Raw genomic sequence first — 19853 nt, 5'->3', positions numbered from 1 at the left:
GAGCCGAGATCACGCCACAGCACTCCACCCTGGGAGGCTGAGCAAGACTCCATCTCAGAAAAAAAAAAGAAAAGAAAATAATAATGTAGTCTTTCTTATCCATGTCAAAAAGTGACTAATTAAAATCACTGATTAATAAGAGCATAGGATAAAAGTTCATTTTTAGTTATATAGATTCGAAGTTTATGATAGTTTAAATAGTAAATTTTCAGATCAGGTGGACATTAGGGCTGCTCTGTTGAATGTCTAGGGGCATTCGTTCTAGTAATTTATTATAGGCAACAAGGTGTTAGATTTTACTACTTAGAGAACTTTTTAGGTAAGGTTCATAATTGCTTATACCCTAAACCTCTGCTTTCCTGTTTTTCTATATTATACTTCACTTTAGTTTTTAATGAGTTTCTAAATAACCGTTCCCCACTGAGGGGAAAAAAATTTTTTGGAGAAATGGTAAATTCCAGTTCTGAGTTAGGATAAGTACACGATGAGCCTGGAATATCTTCTAGTACCAGAAAGTAATGACATACTCAAAAAATGACATGTCAGAAGAACCTAGAGTGAGCTCAGGGCAAAGCTGGGACAACATGAGTTTCAAGATGAATGACTTATAACCCACTGAATAAGATAAATGAAATACATACAGGGGATAGTGTGAATGCCGACGAACAAATATAGAAAGAATAATAAACTTAGACTATTACATTACTAATTTCATACTTTTAAAATTAATTAGATTTTTCATTTATGTTATTTAATGTATGAGGTTGAAATACCAGATTGCCAGTCTTCAATGGTTTTTGACCTATAAAACAGTTTTTGACTTATAAAACAGTTTTTGACATATAAAAATGTCAGTTGCATACAGTTTTAACCTAATTTGTGATTTTAGAGGCTCTTAAATTTTGCAACAATCATAGTAATAATTGATTCGTGGAACAATTGGCAAGGGGAAATTTGAAAAGGAACAGGATAATTACCTAGTTTCAAAGAACCACCCCCCCCTTTTAGGTTACTTACAATTACAAAGAGAAACGTAGGAGTTTACAGAGTAAACAAAGAGTTTGCTGTGTGCTCATTTCTTGATGTGATGCACCTGGAAGGACAAGCAGCACCTCCGTGCTCTTCTTGCCGAAAATGTGTAATCTGAATCTAACGACGTGGAAACTTCAGACACAGCGAATTGAGGGATTTTGTAAAAACAGCTCCTCAAAAACATTAAGGTCATGAGAGTAAAAGAAGACTGAGGAACTATTCCAGATTGAAGGAGGCTAAAGAGACATGACAAGTACACGAAATTCACAATCCTAATGGGCCTTGCATCAGGGGAGAAAATAGGGATAAACAGGTGAAATTTAAGTATGGACTGTATTCCGGATAATAGTATTGAATGAGTGTTAAGTTTTAGCAATTTGATAATTCTTCTGTGGTTACAAAAATGAATACACTTGTTTCCGCTGGGCGCAGTGGCTCACACCTGTAATCCCAGCACTTTGGGAGGCCGAGGAGGGCGGATCACCTGAGGTCAGGAGTTCAAGACCAGCCTGGCCAACATGGTGAAACCCCGTCTCTAGGAAAAATACAAAAATTAGCCTGTTGTGGTGGCACATACCTGTAATCCCAGCTACTCTGGAGGCTGAGGCAGGAGAACCGCTTGAGCCTTGGAGGCAGAGGTTGCAGTGAGCTGAGATTGCACTACCTCACTCCAGCCTGGGAGACAGAGTGAGCCTCTGTCTAAACAAAATGTTTAAAAAAAAACCCCAAAAAACCAAAAAACAATACGTGCTTTTAAAATGGACATGCCAAAATATTACAGTTAATGAGACATGGTGATGTCCATAGCTAATTCTCAAACAGCTTAGGAAAACACACACACATACAGAATGGGTAAATGAAGGAAGATGTAACTGGTGAATCTGGGTGAAGGGTATACTGGAGACATTTGCACAAATCTTGCCACTCTTCTGGAAGTTTGAAAGTATTTCAAAATAATTTTTCTTGAAACCTACCATCTCAGAGGAATTCCTAAATGTTGTAATAAGTAGAGTGCTACTTTCATCATTAAAATAGTTTAATGGATTCAAAGTCTCTTGGGTGACTAGATCTTCCTTTTCTTCGTTTTTTTTTCCACTTGCATTTTGATTAGTTGTCACAAGATGCCTGTTGAGAGTAGCTAGGATCTAGTGGGTAGGCATATTTTAAATGTGCAGCTAAAATAGGATTTTTAACACATCCAGTGACTTCTGCTTTTTCCATAACAAATACAACTGTTGCTGTAAACAGTGTATATATGACATTCAATCTGAAAAGATTTGCTGTGTGGTATTCAGTTTAGTGCAAAGGTTAAAAGAAATATGAACTCCCTCCCAAGTGTCTGTTAATTGTCAATGGTATGTTTAACTCTTACTAGTCTTTCTTGTCTTCTAAATATTTCTTTTCCTTCATCTCCTGAAGAACCTTACGGTATCTTTTTTTTTTTTTTTTTTTTTTTTTTTTTGAGACAAGCGCTTGCTCTGTCATCCAAGCTGGGGTGCAGTGGCGCAATCACTGCTCACTGCAGCCCTGACCTCCCAGGCTCAAGCAGTCCTACCACTTCAGCCCCCCTAGTAGCTGGGGTCACAGGCATGCACCACCATGCCCAGCTATTTTTTGTAAGAGATGGGATCTTGCCATGTTGCCCAGGATGGTCTCGAACTCCTGGGCTCAAGTGATCCACCTGCCTCACCCTCCCAAAGTGCTGGGATTACAGATGTGAGCCACCAAGCCCATCCAGTATCTTTCTTTGTTGTTCTAGGCCATTTCTTGGCTTCTGATAGCTCCAATCTATTTAATCTGTTCAGGAGTGCTAGTTTTAAAGGAAAGTGTTAATTAACCTGTTTTATGCTGTTATTTTATCAGCACTAATTGCTCCTTATTTTCTCTTACTTCATCTTGTTCATAACATACCCAAAGCTTTAAATTCCTGGTCAATGATTCCTCCATTTATACACTTGCTTTTCTGGGTTTTTTTTTTTTTTTTTTTTTGAAACAGAGTCTACCTCTGTCACCCAGGCTGGAGGGCAGTGCCACGATCTCAGCTCACTGCAGCCTCCACCTCCTGGGTTCAGGCGATTCTCCTGCTTCAGCCTCCTGTGTAACTGAGACTACAGATATGCACCACCATGCCCAGCTAATTTTTTTTTGTATTTTTTAATAGAGACAGGGTTTCCCCATGTTGGCCAGGCTGGTCTCGAACTCCTGACCCCAAGTGATCCTCCCGCCTTGGCCTTCCAGAGTGCTGGGATTACAGGTGTGAGCCACTGTGCCTGATGATAGTTTCTTAAAGGGAACATACTATTTTTCTTCTAAACTTTGTTTTTTTTTTTTTTTTTTTTTTTTTTGAGGCGGAGTCTCGCTCTGTCGCCCAGGCTGGAGTGCAGTGGCCGGATCTCGGCTCACTGCAAGCTCCGCCTCCCGGATTTACGCCATTCTCCTGCCTCAGCCTCCTGAGTAGCTGGGACTATAGGCGCCCACCACCTCGCCCGGCTAGTTTTTTGTATTTTTTTAGTAGAGACGGGGTTTCACCGTGTTAGCCAGGATGGTCTCGATCTCCTGACCTCGTGATCCGCCCGTCTCGGCCTCCCAAAGTGCTGGGATTACAGGCTTGAGCCACCGCGCCCGGCCTTCTTCTAAACATTTTTAAACCACCAAATGAAATTTATTATCCTTTAAATAACTTTACTGGGGTTTGTTTAAAGTAGTTTAGCTATACCAATTATTTCTTTGTTTTCAAAGGGAAAAAGGATTGCCTAAACAAAAATAGGTGCAGTCACCTCGTGTTGAATTCACAATCAAGACAAAATATTTGTTGATGCCCGCTATTTCTAACGTAATATAGTAGTATTTTTCATACTTTAAAAATAATTAATTTTTCATATATGTTATTTATGAGGTTGAAATACCAGGTTGCCAGTCTTCAACAGTTTTTGACCTATAAAATAGTTTTTGATGTATAAAAATGTCAGTTTTATACAGTTTTAACCTAATTTGTGATTTTAGAGACTCTTAAATTCTCTTAGAATTTTAGTCACTTGAAAATTCATCTTCGTAGTATGCATTTTGTATATAAACAATTAAATATTGAGTGTATATCCTTTAATCTGAAATTTCCCTTTTAATGTGATTAGGTGAATTTTGTGACACAGGTGATTATAATGCTCAGTGAGAAAGGCAGGAGACAGAATATGTATTGTTTGGCTAAATTGTTATAAAACAAGAAGGAAACGTGTAAAACATTACGATATTGTTAACTCTTATTTTATGTGCATTTGAAAGTATAAGATAACCACATTTATATGTTTCAGTCAGTCGTTCTGAGGTAAACTTAAGTGATTCCCATTTATGTGTGCAGTTGCATGAGTTTAGACAAAAGTGGAACATTTCTGTCACCCTAAAAAGTTTCCTGTTCCCCTCTGCAGTCTGTCCACGCTGTGCTCCCAGCTTCCTGTAGTCCTGATGTACTTTCTGTCCCAACAGTTTTGTGTGTTCTAGACTTTTCATACAAATGGAGGCATAGAAAATGCAGGTTTTGATTGTCTGGTTTCTTTCATGTAGCATAGCCATGCTTTTTTTGTGTCAGTGGCCTGTCCCTTTTGTTGCTAAAAAGGCTGAGGATACCACAGTTTGTTCATCCATTTGCCAGTTGATGGACATTTGGATCATTTCCAGGATTTGACTAGTAGGAATAAAACTGAACATTTGCTTATAATTTTTTCTGCGTAATTAAATTTTCCTCCATCTTAAGTAAATACCTGAGAGGAGGACTCCTGGTCCTGTTGTAAGTATATGTTTAACTTTATAAGAAGCTGCTTTTCAAAGTGACTGTACAGTATTTTACATTCCCACCAGCAATATCTGAGAGTTTCCGTTGACACCATTTGGTACTGTTGTCACCTTTTGAAAATGTATCTGTTCTCATGGGTGGGTGTAGTGGTCTCTCATTATGATTAGAATCTGCATTTCTCTGGTGGCTGGTGATAGGAAGCATCCGCGTGTGCTTATTGGTCATTCCCGTATCTCCTTTTTATTGGTTTATTAATCTTACTGACTGGTCGTTCTTTTTTTTTTTTTTTTTTTTTTTTTTTTTTTTTTTTTGAGACGGAGTCTCGCTCTGTCGCCCAGGCTGGAGTGCGGTGGCCGGATCTCAGCTCACTGCAAGCTCCGCCTCCCGGGTTCACGCCATTCTCCTGCCTCAGCCTCCCGAGTAGCTGGGACTACAGGCGCCCGCCACCTCGCCCGGCTAGTTTTTTGTATTTTTTAGTAGAGATGGGGTTTCACCGGGTTAGCCAGGATGGTCTTGATCTCCTGACCTCGTGATCCGTCCGTCTCGGCCTCCCAAAGTGCTGGGATTACAGGCTTGAGCCACCGCGCCCGGCCTTTTTTTTTTTTTTTTTTTTTTTTTTTTTTGTGAGATGGAGTCTCGCTCTGCTGCCCAGGCTGGAGTGTAGTGGCCAGATCTCAGCTCACTGCAAGCTCCGCCTCCTGGGTTCACGCCATTCTCCCACCTCAGCCTCCCGAGTAGCTGGGACTACACGCACCTGTCACCTCGCCCGGCTAGTTTTTTGTATTTTGTTAGTAGAGACGGGGTTTCACCGTGTTAGCCAGGATGGTCTCGATCTCCTGACCTAGTGATCCGCCCGTCTCGGCCTCCCAAAGTGCTGGGATTACAGGCGTGAGCCACCGCGCCCGGCCTGACTGGTTGTTCTTTATAGATTCTGAGTACAGTCCATTGTCAAATGTGTTTTGCAAGTATTTCCTCCCAGTCTGTAGTTGGGTTTGCATTTTTATGAATCTCTTTTAAAGAGCACAATTTTGAACTTTTAAGGGCCTTTGTTTAAAATCAACTGACCTTATAAGTGAGTTATTTCTGGACTCTGCTCCATTCTGTTAATCTGTATCTATCTTATGCCAGTACCATATGGTCTGAATTATCATAGCTTTATAGAAGTCTTGAAATCCGGCAGTGCACATCCTCTATCTTTGTTATTTTTTTTCAAAATTGTTTTCAGCCAGACATGGTGACGCACGCCTGTGATCCCAGCATGCTGGGAGGCTGAGGCAGGAGGACTGCTTGCGTGCAGGAGTTCGAGACCAGCCTGTGCAACATAGTGATGCCCTGGCTTTGTGGAAAAACATTCGTTTTAGCCAGTGGCAATCTTTTGCATCTCCATATAAATTTCAGCCTCAGTTTATCAGTTTTCATGAAAATTTATGGTTGGGATTGTGTTGAATTTATAGATTAAGTTGGAAAGAACTGATACCTTAACAATAATGAGTCTTCCATTCCAACCTGGTTTAGCTGTTCATTTATTTAGGTCTTATCTTTCAGCAGTGCTTTGTAGTTTTCTTTACACACATTATATGAATTTTATTCCTAAGTATTTTATGTATTTTCATGCTACCATAAATGGCATTTTACAATTTTAATTTCTAAATTATGTATTGCTGCTCTAAGAAAATACAGTTGATTTATTAGTATTTTACTTTTTTTTTTTTTTTTTTTGAGACGGAGTCTCGCTCTGTCACCAGGCTGGCCTATAGTTTTCTTATCATTGTAAGAAATGATATGATTTGTCGATGTAATACTGGCCTTATGGGCCTGGTGTGGTGGCTCACGCCTGTAATCCCAACACTTTGGGAGGCCGAGGTGGGTGGATCACGAGGTCAGGAGATCGAGACCATCCTGGCTAACACGGTGAAACCCCCGTCTCTACTAAAAATAAAAAAATTAGCCGGGCATGGTGGCAGGTGCCTGTAATCCCAGCTACTTGGGAGGCTGAGGCAGGAGAATGGCATGAACCCAGGAGGTGGAGCTTGCAGTGAGCCGAGATCGTGCCACTGCACTCCAGCCTGGGCGACAGAGTGAGAGTCTGTCTCAAAATAAATAAATAAAAATAAATAAATAAATACTGGCCTTATGAGTTGGGAAGTGTTCCCTCTTGTAAAATTTTTTGGAAGAGTTTGCATAGAATTAATATTTTTTATTCCTTAAATGTTTAGTAGAATTCACTAGTGAAAGTGACTTGGGTCTGGAAAGTTTTTAATACAAATTCAGTTTCTTTAATTGATAGAGAACTATTCAAGTTATCTATTTCTTTGTCAGGCACAGTGGCTCATGCTTGTAATTCCAGCACTTAGGGAGGCTGAGGTGGGTGGATCAGCTGAGGTCAGGAGTTTGAGACCAGCCTGGCCAACATGGTGAAATGCTGTCTGTACTAAAAATACAAAAGAAAATTAGGAGGGTGTGGTGGCGCATGCTTTTAATCCCAACTACTGAGGAGGCTGAGGCAGGAAAATCGCTTGAGCCCGGGAGGCGGAGGTTGCAGTGAGTGGAGATCACGCCACTGTACTCCAGCCTGGGCGACAGAGTGAGACTGTCTCAAAAACAAAAAAATTAGCTGGGCCTGGTGGCACACACATATAATCCCAGCTACTTGGGAGGCTGAGGCAGGAAAATCGCTTGAGCCCGGGAGGCGGAGGTTGCAGTGAGTGGAGATCACGCCACTGTACTCCAGCCTGGGCGACAGAGTGAGACTGTCTCAAAAACAAAAAAATTAGCTGGGCCTGGTGGCACACACATATAATCCCAGCTACTTGGGAGGCTGAGGCAGGAAAATCGCTTGAGCCCAGGAGGCGGAGGTGGCAGAGAGTCCAGATGGTGCCACTGCACTCCAGCCTGGGCAACAGAGCAAGACTCTATCTCAAAAAAAAAAAAAAAAAGAAAAAAAAAACTATTCAAGTTATCTATTTCTTCTTGAGTAATCTTGGGTAGTTTGTGTTTTTGAAGGAATTTGTTTCATCAAAGTTGTGAAATTTGTTGGCAAAAAGTTGTTCTATACTCTCTTCACATCCTTTAATACCTGGAGGATCTGTGGGACGTCCGCTCTTTCAGTTCTGATACTGAGAGTTCACGTCTTCTTTTTTTCTTGACTTCAAGAAAATTTGTTTTCAAAGAACCAGCTCTTGATTTCATTATTCTTCTCCATTGTTTGTTTTCTCTTTCCTCAGTTTCTGCTCTAATCTTTATTTGTTTTTTCCTTTCTTCTTCTTACTTGGGTTTCATTTGCTGTTGTTAATTTGCTTTACAAATCATTAACTCCGTCAGCATGTGTGACCTTCGATCTGTGTCTCGTCAACTCAGCAAGACGCTGGACTGTGTTCGAATTTCTTTTCCCTGTACTGCAGTCTGGGAATTTCCTTCAAGTAGGAAGCTCTGGCAAATGCAGACTCACCTTGTTTGTTTCTGGGACTGTAGGTCTGCACTGCCAGTTGTCCAGTGTCTGAAAAACAGCTCTTTTATATGTTTTGTCCAGTTTCCTGGTTGTTTATGGTGGAAGGGCAATTCCTGTAGTAACTCATCTTTCATGGGCTGAAGCAGAGGTCCTTTACAAACTTTTCAGAATAATCAGAAGAAATAAATTCTGTCTCTTTACCTTTTAATCAGTTCAGTCCAACTTCTCCACATTCCTTCTTCTGGATTTGTTTTTACTCTAGAACAAATTGATTTCATGATCTGTTGAAACTCATTATCTATCCTTAAATTACTTGCAGATGAGGACATCTCACAATATAGGTTCATGCTGGATCTTATAAGTTCTCTTAGTATGATGTTTTTGTTGTTCTTTATTTTCTAATTTCTGTCCTAGAGCTAAACAGCCTTCATTGTAAGCATGACAGATGAGACTGCTTTACTCAAATATTTAATATATAGCCCTGAAGCACTGGAGAGGCTAAGTGCATTTATATATATATATATATTTTATTAAGTTGCCTTGGGCTTGTTTTCCATCATTAGATTTGGTCTTTGTCTAAATACATTATATGCAATTCTTGTTATTTTTCACTTGTGACCTTACTCAGTGTTTGTTTGTTACTATTCTCATCTTATTCACTTGAATAAGCTTAGTTTAAAATTTTAACCACATAAACAGTGTTTACTTGTCTGATTTTTTTTTTCCCCTAGATGGTATAGCTGTATGCTGGGAAAGAAATGCAGCCTGGCGCCTCTGAAGGAAGAGCTTCGCATACAAGGGGTGAGGCTTCCTCATTACTGTTCTCACGTAGCTACTTTTCTTTGTATCCATGGGGCACAAGTACAGTTTTGCTACATTGATATATTGCATTGTGGTGAAGTCAGGGCCTTCAATGTAACTATCACTGGAACAATTAAGCAACCTCCCATCACCCGGTCTCCCGCTCCCCAACCACAAGTCTTCATTCATCCATCATTCCATACTTTGCTTCCATGTGTACACATTATTTAACTCTACTTAGAACTAAGAACATGTGGTGTTTGTCTTTCTATGTCTCAGTTGTTTCACATAAGATAATGGCCTCCAGCTGGCTGGGCACGGTGGCTCACGCCTGTAATCCCAGCACTTTGGGAGGCCAAGGCAGGTAGATCTCGAGGTTAGGAGATTAAGACCATCCTGGCTAACATGGTGAAACCCTGTCTCTACTAAAAGTACAAAAAAAGTAGCTGGGTGTGGCGGTGGGCGCCTGTAGTCCTAGCTACTTGGGAGGCTGAGGCAGGAGAATGGCATGAACCCGGGAAGCGGAGCTTGCAGTGAGCCAAGATTGCACCACTGCACTCCAGCCTGGGCAACAGACTGGACACAGGCTGTCTCCAGACAGACTCCGTCTCAAAAAAAAAAAAAAAAAAAAAAAAAAAAAAGATAATGGCCTCCAGTTCTATCCATGTTGCCGAAGACACAATTTCATTCTTCTTTATGGCTGAATAGTATTCCATTATATGTGTATACTACTTTTTTTTTTTTTTGAGACAGAGTCTCGCTCTGTCGCCCAGGCTGGAGTGCTGTGGCCGGATCTCAGCTCACTGCAAGCTCCGCCTACCGGGTTCCCGCCATTCTCCTGCCTCAGCCTCCCGAGTAGCTGGGACTACAGGCGCCCGCCACCTCGCCCGGCTAGTTTTTTTTGTTTGTTTGTTTGTTTTTTTTAGTAGAGACGGGGTTTCACCGTGTTAGCCAGGATGGTCTCGATCTCCTGACCTTGTGATCCGCCCGTCTCGGCCTCCCAAAGTGCTGGGATTACAAGCTTGAGCCACCGCGCCCGGCCTACATTTTTTTTTTTTTTTTATCCAATCCTTTGTTGATGGATACTTAAGTTAATTCAAGTCCAGATATCTTTTCTTTCTTTTCTTTTTTTTTTTTGACCAGGTCTAGCTCTGTTCCCAGGCTGGAGTACAGTGGTGGGATCATGACTCACTGTAACCTTGACCTCCTGGGCTCAACCCATCCTCCCGCCTCAGCCTCCTGAGCAGCTGGGACTCTAGGCACATGGCACCATCCCTAGCTATTTTGTTTTTTTTTTATTAGTAGTGATGGGGTCTTGCTGTGCTGCCCAGGCTGGTCTCAAACTCCTGGGCTCAAGCAGTCCTCTCACCTCAGCCTCCCAAAGTGCTGGGATTACAGGTGTGCATCGTTGTACCCCACCTAATGATTTCTTTTCCTTTGGAACTAAGTCTTCTAGTATTTTGTATACTTTCAGGTATTACATTCAAGTCTTTAGCCCATCTTGAGGTTATTTTTCATATATACATATACTTTTTTCTTTTTTTTTTTTTTTTTTTTGAGACGGAGTCTTGCTCTGTCGCCCAGGCTTCAGTGCAGTGGCCCGATCTCAACTCACTGCAAGCTCCGCCTCCCGGGTTTACGCCATTCTCCTGGCTCAGCCTCCCAAGTAGCTGGGACTACAGGCGCCCGCTACCTCGCCCAGCTAGTTTTTTTGTATTTTTTTTTAGTAGAGATGGGGTTTCGCCCGTGTTAGCCAGGACGGTCTCGATCTCCTGAGCTCGTGATCCGCCCGTCTCGGCCTCCCAAAGTGCTGGGATTACAGGCTTGAGCCACCGCGCCCGGCCACATATACTTTTTTCCTTCTTTCTTTTTTTTTTTTTTTTCTTTTTTTTTAGAAATGGGGTCGGGCTAGGTGCAGTGGCTCATGCCTGTAATCCCAGCACTTTGGGAGGCCAATGCAGGCGGATCACAAGGTCAAGAGATCGAGACCATCCTGGGCAACATAGTGAAACCCCATCTCTACTAAAAATACAAATATTAGCCAGGCATGGTGGCGGGCACCTGTTGTCCCAGCTACTCAGGAGGCTGAGACAGGAGAATCACTTGAACCTGGGAGGCAGAGGTTGCAGTGAGTTGAGATCGTGCCACTGCACTGCAGCCTGGTGACACAGCTAGACTCCATCTCAAAAAAAAAAAAAAAGAAAAAGATGGGGTCTTGCTCTGTCAACCAGACTGTAGTGTGGTTGCATGATCATAGTTTGCTGCAACCTCAAACTTCTAGGCTCAAGCGATCCTCCCACTTCAGCCTCCTAAGTAGCTGGGACTGTTGGCACACACCACCATGCCCAGCTAATTTTTAAATCTTTAGTAGAAACAAGGTCTCTCTGTGTTGCCCAGACTGGTTTCAAACTCCTGCACTCAAGTAATCCTTATTTTTTATAAAGATAGGGTCTCGCTGTATTGCCCAGGCTGGTCTCAAACTACTGGCCTCAAGTGATCCTCCCACCTTGGCCTCCCAAAGCGCTGGGATTACAGGCGTGACCCACGCACCTGACCTGTATCTACTCTGATGGTAGTTTTGAGTATAGAATTTTCTTTATACTCTAAAACTCTAAATATTTTTTTTGTTTTGTTTTCTAAGTTCTATATTTTTAGGGCTAAAATGTATTTTTTATAGATTATTAAAACAAGGCCTTTTTTGACAATTATAACAGAGAAGGGTGGAGAAAAACAGATGAGTAGAATGTCAGAGAGAAACCGGAAATCAAAAAACCTGGTATCTACCACTGACCTCACATCGAACTCCTTTTTATTTTTAATTTTTTTAAATTTTTTTTTTTACCATGCCTCCAAGACAAGTTCAACTCACTCCTTTATAGATCCAGAAACTCAAGCTAGGTAGGTGTAAGGTTTTGTTGTGGGCCATGCAGTTAGCTCTGGGGGAACAGCACCAGAACACAGTCTCGGTCCCGTGTGCTTCCCGCTAGGATGACATTCCGACATTCCACAAGAGTAGAGCCCCCTGCTCCTGTTTCAGAAGGCAGATCACAAGTAAGTACTCCCAAGCGGGGCAAAGTGGCTCATGTCTATAATCGCAGCACTTTGGGAGGCTGAGGCGGGCAGAATGCTTGAGCCCAGGAATTCAAGACCAGCCTGGGCAACACAGTGAAATCCCATCTCAACAAAAAAATACAAAAAATTAGCCAAGTATGATGGCGCGCGCCTGTAGTCCCCACTACTCAGGAGGCTGAGGTGGGAGGATCCATTGAGCCTGGGAAGTCGAAGTTGCAGCAAGCTAAGATCACACCACTGAACTACAGTCTGGACGACAGAGTGAGACCCTGTCTCCCAAAACAATTTTCTTTTAAATAAAATAAATGCTCCCCCCGCCACTTCCACTTTCCTCCCAGTTTCTGGTGTTTGGTGTGAGTCAGAGGACTTCTCAGCAAAAGCGTCAGATGCACATCGGTGGGAGGAGCAGAGTTTCTGGTCTCTGGTTTCTCTCTGACGTCCTATTCTTTCTTCCTCTTTTCCTCACAATACCATTTCTTGGGTAAATTGTGAGAGCTACAAACTTGTTCCTTTACCTTTCTTAAAATCTGATTGATAAAAGAGATTATCTATCTGTATCTAGTCAGGCTTTAGTTGGCTTTCTTTCTAGAAAAGAAAACAAAAAATCATTTGAGGCCACTTAGGTGACTCACACCTGTAATCTCAGCACTTTGGGCGGCCAAGGTGGGCAGATTGCTTGAGGTCAGGAGTTCGAGAGCAGCTTGGCCAAGATGGTGAAACCCCGTCTCTACTAAAAATACAAAAATTAGCTGGACATGGTGGCACTCACCTGTAATCCCAGCCACTCGGGAGGCTGAGGCAGGAGAATTGCTTGAATCTGGGAGGCAGAGGTTGCACTGAGCCAAGACCGCACCACTGCACTCCAGTCTGAGTGACAGGGTGAGACTCTGTCTCAAAAAAAAAACAACAAAAAAAAACTCACTTGAGTCATATTACAAATAATTCTCTAAAGAGCTGTGTTTTTGGTGTTTCATATATTTGAACCTTTAAGTCACATCTATAAATTCTCTTATGTTTTATGGGAGAAAAAAATACAACTTTATTGAGAGATGAGTTATTATTAGGTAGCTGTGTATAACTGTTGTTTGATAATATTGTTTGTTAGCTGATTAAAAAGAAGGATCAACAGCCGGGCGCGGTGGCTCAAGCCTGTAATCCCAGCACTTTGGGAGGCCGAGACGGGCGGATCACGAGGTCAGGAGTTCGAGACCATCCTGGCTAACACGGTGAAACCCCGTCTCTACTAAAAAATACAAAAAACTAGCCGGGCGAGGTGGTGGGCGCCTGTAGTCCCGGCTACTCGGGAGGCTGAGGCAGGAGAATGGCGTAAAAACCCGGGAGGCAGAGCTTGCAGTGAGCTGAGATCCGGCCACTGCACTCCAGCCTGGGCGACACAGCGAGACTCCGTCTCAAAAAAAAAAAAAAAAAAGAAGGATCAACATAATATAGCATGAGGCGGCAGCCAGAAACATATTGGTAGAGTGATTTCAGTTTGATGAGATGCTATCTTTGTTGGTTTCAGGTTCCTAAAGTCACCTACACTGAATTCTGTCAAGGTCGGACGATGAGATGGGCCTTAGCTTGGAGTTTTTACGATGATGTAACAGTACCAGTAAGTACAGACCTTGCTCAGCTTCGCCACCTGCCAGCCCATGGTGGGTTTCGGTCAGTCATAAGTGAACTGAATCACTAGTGTCCTGTTTAACTGAAGTTTGCCCCAAATACTTATGTCAAAATGGAAAGGGGTTGTCACCAAGACACCTAGAAGGCTGGTCCTGGAGCCCGTGGAGCCTTCCTCTGTGAGTTTGTATAACACAGTGGTATTTGCTTAGCAGACAGAAATGTGTCTTTTAGGAATTAAAAATGTGGCCGGGCACAGTGGCTTATGCCTGTAATTCCAGCACTTTGGGAAACTGAGCTGGGTGGATAACTCGAGGCCAGGAGTTTGAGACCTGCTGGCCAACATGGTGAAACCGTGTCTCTGCTAAAAATACAAAAATTAGCTGGACGTGGTGGTGCACACCTGTAATGCCAGCTACTAGGGAGGCTGAGGCACGAGAATTGCTTGAACCAAGGAGACAGAGGTTGTAGTGAGCTGAGACTATGCCACTGCACTCCAGCTTGCGCCACAGAGCAAGACTGTCTCAAAAGTATTAAAAATAAAATATTTTGCCGGGCGTGATGGCTCAAGCCTGTAATCCCAGCACTTTGGGAGGCCGAGACGGGCGGATCACGAGGTCAGGAGATCGAGACCATCCTGGCTAACACGGTGAAACCCCGTCTCTACTAAAAATACAAAAAATTAGCCGGGCGTGGTGGTGGGTGCCTGTAGTCCCAGCTACTCGGGAGGCTGAGGCAGGAGAATGGCTTGAACCCGGGAGGCTGAGCTTGCAGTGAGCCGAGATCGCGCCACTCACTCCAGCCTGGGTGACAGAGCGAGACTCTGTCTCAAAAAAAAAAAAAAATAAAATAAATAAAATAAAATATTTTTAAAAAAACAAGGGCTGGGCCCGGTGGCTCAAGCCTGTAATCTCAGGACTTTGGGAGGCCGAGACGGGTGGATCACGAGGTCAGGAGATCGAGACCATCCTGGCTAACACGGTGAAACTCCGTATCTACTAAAAAAAATTACAAAAAACTAGCCGGGCGTGGTCACAGGCGCCTGTAGTCCCAGCTACTTGGGAGGCTGAGGCAGGAGAATGGTGTGAACCCGGGAGGCGGAGCTTGCAGCGAGCTGAGATATGGCCACTGCACTCCAGCTTGAGCGACAGAGCGAGACTCCATCTCAAAAAAAAAAGAAAATTGAGGTAACATAACCTGTAGAAACATTTTGCAGGTATAATTACGCTGGTGGACATTCCTCAGGAATTGAAAGTGAGGTCTCTTCCGTTTCCTTACCACCGCCGCTTTCCTAGAATAGCTGCCTCCTGGGGCTCCTGGAGAACGCAGAAGTTGACTTTTTGGATTGCAGGTTTTGATGTGTAACACTCGGGGATCATTCTAATGAAGGGTTCTATCTCGGCTTTCAGATTCGCACCAGAATGTTAACCATTTTTGAAGCTGGGTGATAGATCATTATCTCTTTCTATTTTGTGTATGCTAGAACATTTTCTGGAATAAAAAGTTTAAGGAAATGATTTGTGACCAGACCTGGTGGCTCACACCTGTGATCTCCACGCTCTGGGAGGCCGAGGCGGGCTGATCACTTGAACTCAGGAGCTGGAAACCAGCCTAGGCAACATGGTGAAATCCCATCTCTACAAAACATACAACGATTTTTGTATTTTGATGGCGCATGCCTGTAGTCCCAGCTGCTGGGGAGGCTGAGGTGGGAGGATCACTTGAGCCCGGCAGGTGGAGGCTGCAGTGAGCCCCGATCGTGTCACTGCACTTTCTGCACTTCAGCCTGGGGCAACAGAGTGAGACCCTGTCTCAAAAAAAAAAAAAAAAAGATTTGTTCACAAATGTCTCTTTGTCCTCAGTGCTGCTATAGGTAAAGGAAAACCGCCTCTGAGCTGGCCAGACCCAATGATCTGGGCAGTGCTGAGAGGCAGTGACAGAATAGCCTCTGCTGGTTCTCACAGTTCCCTCCCAGGTGTGGTTGGCTTCTTGTTGCCTGGAGATTCCCAACTGAAGCGTCTGCACACCCTGCTCAGCACGGGCTCTTCCTTTCCTTATATGTGCGGGGACCGACACCTGCTGCTTTACGTCTCCCCCCAGCGCCTGCGGCAGGCTGGTTCTGGGTGCCGCTCTCCCAAGCTCTTGGCCGCTCTTGGTCTCTGAAGTCATCTTACCTGTTGCTGTGTGTGTGAGTCTCTTTCCCTGCCCTTGTAGGGTAGAGGAGTAGAGACATGTGGCACAAGGGAACAGTTTGCAGATGCCGCCATGTTTCTGAAAACGGGAGCTTACATTCGAGGTTGAGCCTGTCCTGCTCTGCAGCTAGAAGCGCTGCGGGGTTGAAGTACGCTCCCCAGTGCCATTTGAATGGCCCTTTCCCTGAAGCGTAGACTCCTGGCCAGTGCATAAGGTATCTAGAGGTCTGTGTTTGAAATAGTCTCTGCTTTAAAAGATGCTTCTCCTTGTTTAACACCCCTCACCACCCCGAAGGATTATCCTTTCTGTCATTTTCTAGAATACCAGGGCCCTCACACCACAGGGTTAAAATCATCAGTAATGCTCTGAGTTAGCCCCGTGGAGGCACAGCTGCAGGACAGTGGAACTGCACCTGTTTTCAAGTGCTTTCTGCTTAACCCGCCTCCCCCATGGGTCGGCAGCGCAGGTGGAAGAGCGGACAATGCGCCCTGGCACGCCACACCAGCTCGGAGACCGAGTCCTCCTGGCCCTCCTGGCCCTCCTGGATGAGTAGTAATGTCAGGTCCACATAGTAAAGGGCACTGCTTCTGTGTTAACAAAACCAGCTTATTTTGAAAAGGAACCCCCTACGCTTCCCTCTCCTCCTCTTCTCTGTTTTTGGGGCATCCTTCAGCCCCGTTCTTAGTTCTCAACCATCAGAATGCTAAGGGCCCCAGATTTCCCCATGCCAGAGTCTTCCTCCCTCCCCACCAGTACCCCAGCCCCAAAAGCTGCTAATAATGCACTCCCAAGTGTTCCATTAGACTCACTTCAACCGCTACAGGAAAAAACGGCAATTCCTGATTTGTAGTAACCCAGCAACAGTTTCTTAGCGCTGCTGCCCTTGATCAGCAACTGCTTTCCCCAGGGGGTCGTCCCAGGGTACTCACGAGGCGTGTATTTGGCGGTCCTCTTGGTTCTCTTCCCTCTTCCTAGACCTCTCTCCCCGCCCTCGTTTTTTGAAAAGCCCATCTGACTTTCCCCCTCTCGCTCCTGTTGGGGGTGAGGAAGGAGGAGGATGCTCCTTTAGACAAGGAATAGAGCTAGTTAAGCAGAAACATTGACCTATTTCCCCACCCCCACTCCCGCCATTTTAGGGTAAATGTGCAAGTTACTATGGCAACTTCTGTTTTCACTTATCGCAGGCCTCCTGACTCGTTTCTGTTGGTGCTGAATGCTGAAAAATTCTAATTCACTGGTGATTCACGTGTCCACACTCAGCCCATTCCTGTTGTCTGGATTTATTTTAGCAACAAAAAGACAGGTCCTAATGTTGATAGAATTTCGTTCCATAATTTCAACTAATGATGAATATAAGGAAGCGTGTTCTACAAACTGTTCTCTGCAGAATTCTGACAAGCCACTTACCTCTTTGTTCCAGCTCTCCTCTCATTGCCCAAGGCATTATTTAGCTTTATTTTGGTTTGCTTTAAGGAAGTTTGACGTTTGTTAAGAGAAAAGGGGGAAAATGTCGCCCCAGTGAGTTGTTCACTCTTGGTGTGAGCGCTGCTCAGGAACTCTGGGCTTGAAAAGGATCCTCTACATTGAAGACATTACCTTTAAGCCTGGGACCTGACTGACTGTCTAGGGAGTGAGAACTAGAGAGCTTTTTGGAGAGCAGATGGAGGAGAGGTGTCAAATTAATTAGGCAACTTTGTGCGTGTTGGAGGTGGTGTCCTGACAGAGCCTGGCTCCCTTCTCCATAGGTTTTCAGAGCCTGGCTCCCTGCTCCATAGGTTTTCAGTCCCATCACATAGCTGAGGGGTGCCGTGCAGGGGCCCAGGGCGGGGCAGACATCAGGCTGGTACTTGAGGCCTCCCTCTCATTTTAAAGAGTTCATCTGCTTTTATCAATTTTATACATTGATTTATTTGTTGAAAGTGTCTTGCTGTTAAATGGTTTGGGCGGCCGGGCGCGGTGGCTCACGCCTGTAATCCCAGCACTTTGGGAGGCCGAGGTGGGCGGATCACAAGGTCAGGAGATCGAGACCACGGTGAAACCCCGTCTCTACTAAAAATACAAAAAATTAGCCGGGCGCGGTGGCAGGCGCCTGTAGTCCCAGCTACTCAGGAGGCTGAGGCAGGAGAATGGCGTAAACCCAGGAGGCGGAGCTTGCAGTGAGCCGAGATCGCGCCACTGCACTCCAGCCTGGGCAACAGAGCGAGACTCCGTCTCAAAAAAACAAAAAAAAAAAAAAAAAAAAAGAAAGAAATGGTTTGGGCTGGCTGTGGTGGCTGATAATCCCAGCACTTTGGGAGGCTGAGGTGGCGGATCACCTGAGGTCAGGAGTTTGAGTCCAGCCTGGCCAACATGGTGAAACCCCATCTCTACTAAAAATACAAAAGTTAGCTGGGTGTGGTGGTGCGCGCCTGTAATCCCAGCTACTGGGGAGACTGAGGCAGGAGAATCGCTTGAACCTGCAAGGCGGAGGTTACGGTGAGCCGAGGTCACGCCACTGCACTCCAGCGTGGATGACAGAGTGAGACTTGGTTTCAAAATAAAAGAAAGAAAGAAAGAGTTTGAAAACCAGTACTGTATCGGGCTGTGCATTATGCTACCAAATGGATGTGATGGCCAGGGGCCTGAGCTCTTGAGCAAAGCCAAAGCTTATTAGGACCCTCTTCTTAGTTACTTTTCTTCTTAAGTGTGGTCTTCATTGTGATGATAAACAAATCAGACATTGTTTTCTGTTCTTTACAATGATCAGTTTTATAGGAAAGAAAAACACGTAGCGCTATTGATGCAGATTTGCATGTGAGTAAGTGTTGACATGGATGGTGGTAGCAAGAGTGGCCAGGAGTTGAGAAAAGGAAATGGCTCAGGCTGGGGCTAGTCAGGGACAGCTTTCCGGAGGAGGAGTCGCCAGCGTCTGGCTGTGGGCAGGTGGGTGGTGCTCCCAGTGTTTGTGGAATGTTTAAAGGAATGGTGTAGGACTTACATTGAAGAGCAACATTGTGAGCAAGAACCAGTAGATTTAGTATATTTGAAGCACTGGATATAATATTTGTTGTTATTTGAGTACTTCAATACATTATATTCTCATTTTATTTCCACCTGACAGCAGTCGAGTGAAGTAGATGGTATTACTCTCCATCTACTGGAGGCTCCAAAAAGTCAGTAACAGTATTCATAATAGCCCTAAATTAGAAGCACCTGAAATGTCTCTAGTAGAAACGGTAAATAAGTTGTAGTATATTCAGAAGCTGGAAACTACACAGTAATTCTGTTCCAGTGAATGAACCCGCCTTCACAACAATATGAATGAATCCCATACGCATAATTTACATGAAAAGGCTGGGCGCAGCAGCTCACGCCTGTAATCCTAGCATTTTGGGAGGCAGAGGCAGGTGGATCACCTGAGGTCAGGATTTCCAGACCATCCTGGCCAACATGGTGAAACCCTGTCTCTACTAAAAATACAAAAATTAGCTGGGCATGGTGACGCATTCCTGTAGTCCCAGATACTCGGGAGGCTGAGGGAGGAGAATTGCTTGAACCCGGGAGGCAGAGGTTGCAGCGAGCCGAGGTTGCGCCACTGCACCCCAGCCTGGGCGACAAGAACAAGACTCCATCTCAATAATAATAATTTAATAATTTACATGAAAGAAGTCAGATACTGAAGACTGCAAACAGGTATAACCCGTGGTGATAGAAATCGGGATACTGAGAGAGGTTGGTAACGGTGAGTGAGCATGAGAGGGAATTTGGGTTCCTGGTAAATAAGACTTAACATTTATAACAGATACGCTTTTCTGTATGTACATTTCAATTTTTAAAAAAAATATATAAAAATATATCTGAATAGAACAGAATTAAGGCAACTGAAACTGTCTAAAGCTGATAATTCAACTTTAAATACAG

The 19853-nt window shown here is 44.1% G+C and overlaps 1 protein-coding gene across 4 annotated transcripts in view; it reads left to right on the top strand.

Annotated features, from left to right (window-relative positions):
- METTL16 (methyltransferase 16, RNA N6-adenosine) overlaps nt 1-19853 on the top strand; it is a 91133-nt gene that overhangs the window by 54971 nt on the left and 16309 nt on the right. For all 4 annotated transcript variants that reach the window (XM_028835872.2, XM_028835871.2, XM_028835870.2 and 1 more), the window contains 2 exons: nt 8999-9068; nt 13663-13752. In XM_028835872.2, coding sequence (XP_028691705.1) covers nt 8999-9068; nt 13663-13752 — 160 coding nt within the window. The remainder of the gene's footprint in view (nt 1-8998; nt 9069-13662; nt 13753-19853) is intronic.

Source organism: Macaca mulatta, chromosome 16 (assembly GCF_049350105.2).
Source record: "Macaca mulatta isolate MMU2019108-1 chromosome 16, T2T-MMU8v2.0, whole genome shotgun sequence".
Lineage (NCBI taxonomy): Eukaryota > Metazoa > Chordata > Mammalia > Primates > Cercopithecidae > Macaca > Macaca mulatta.
This window is presented reverse-complemented; position numbering and strand designations above follow the sequence as displayed.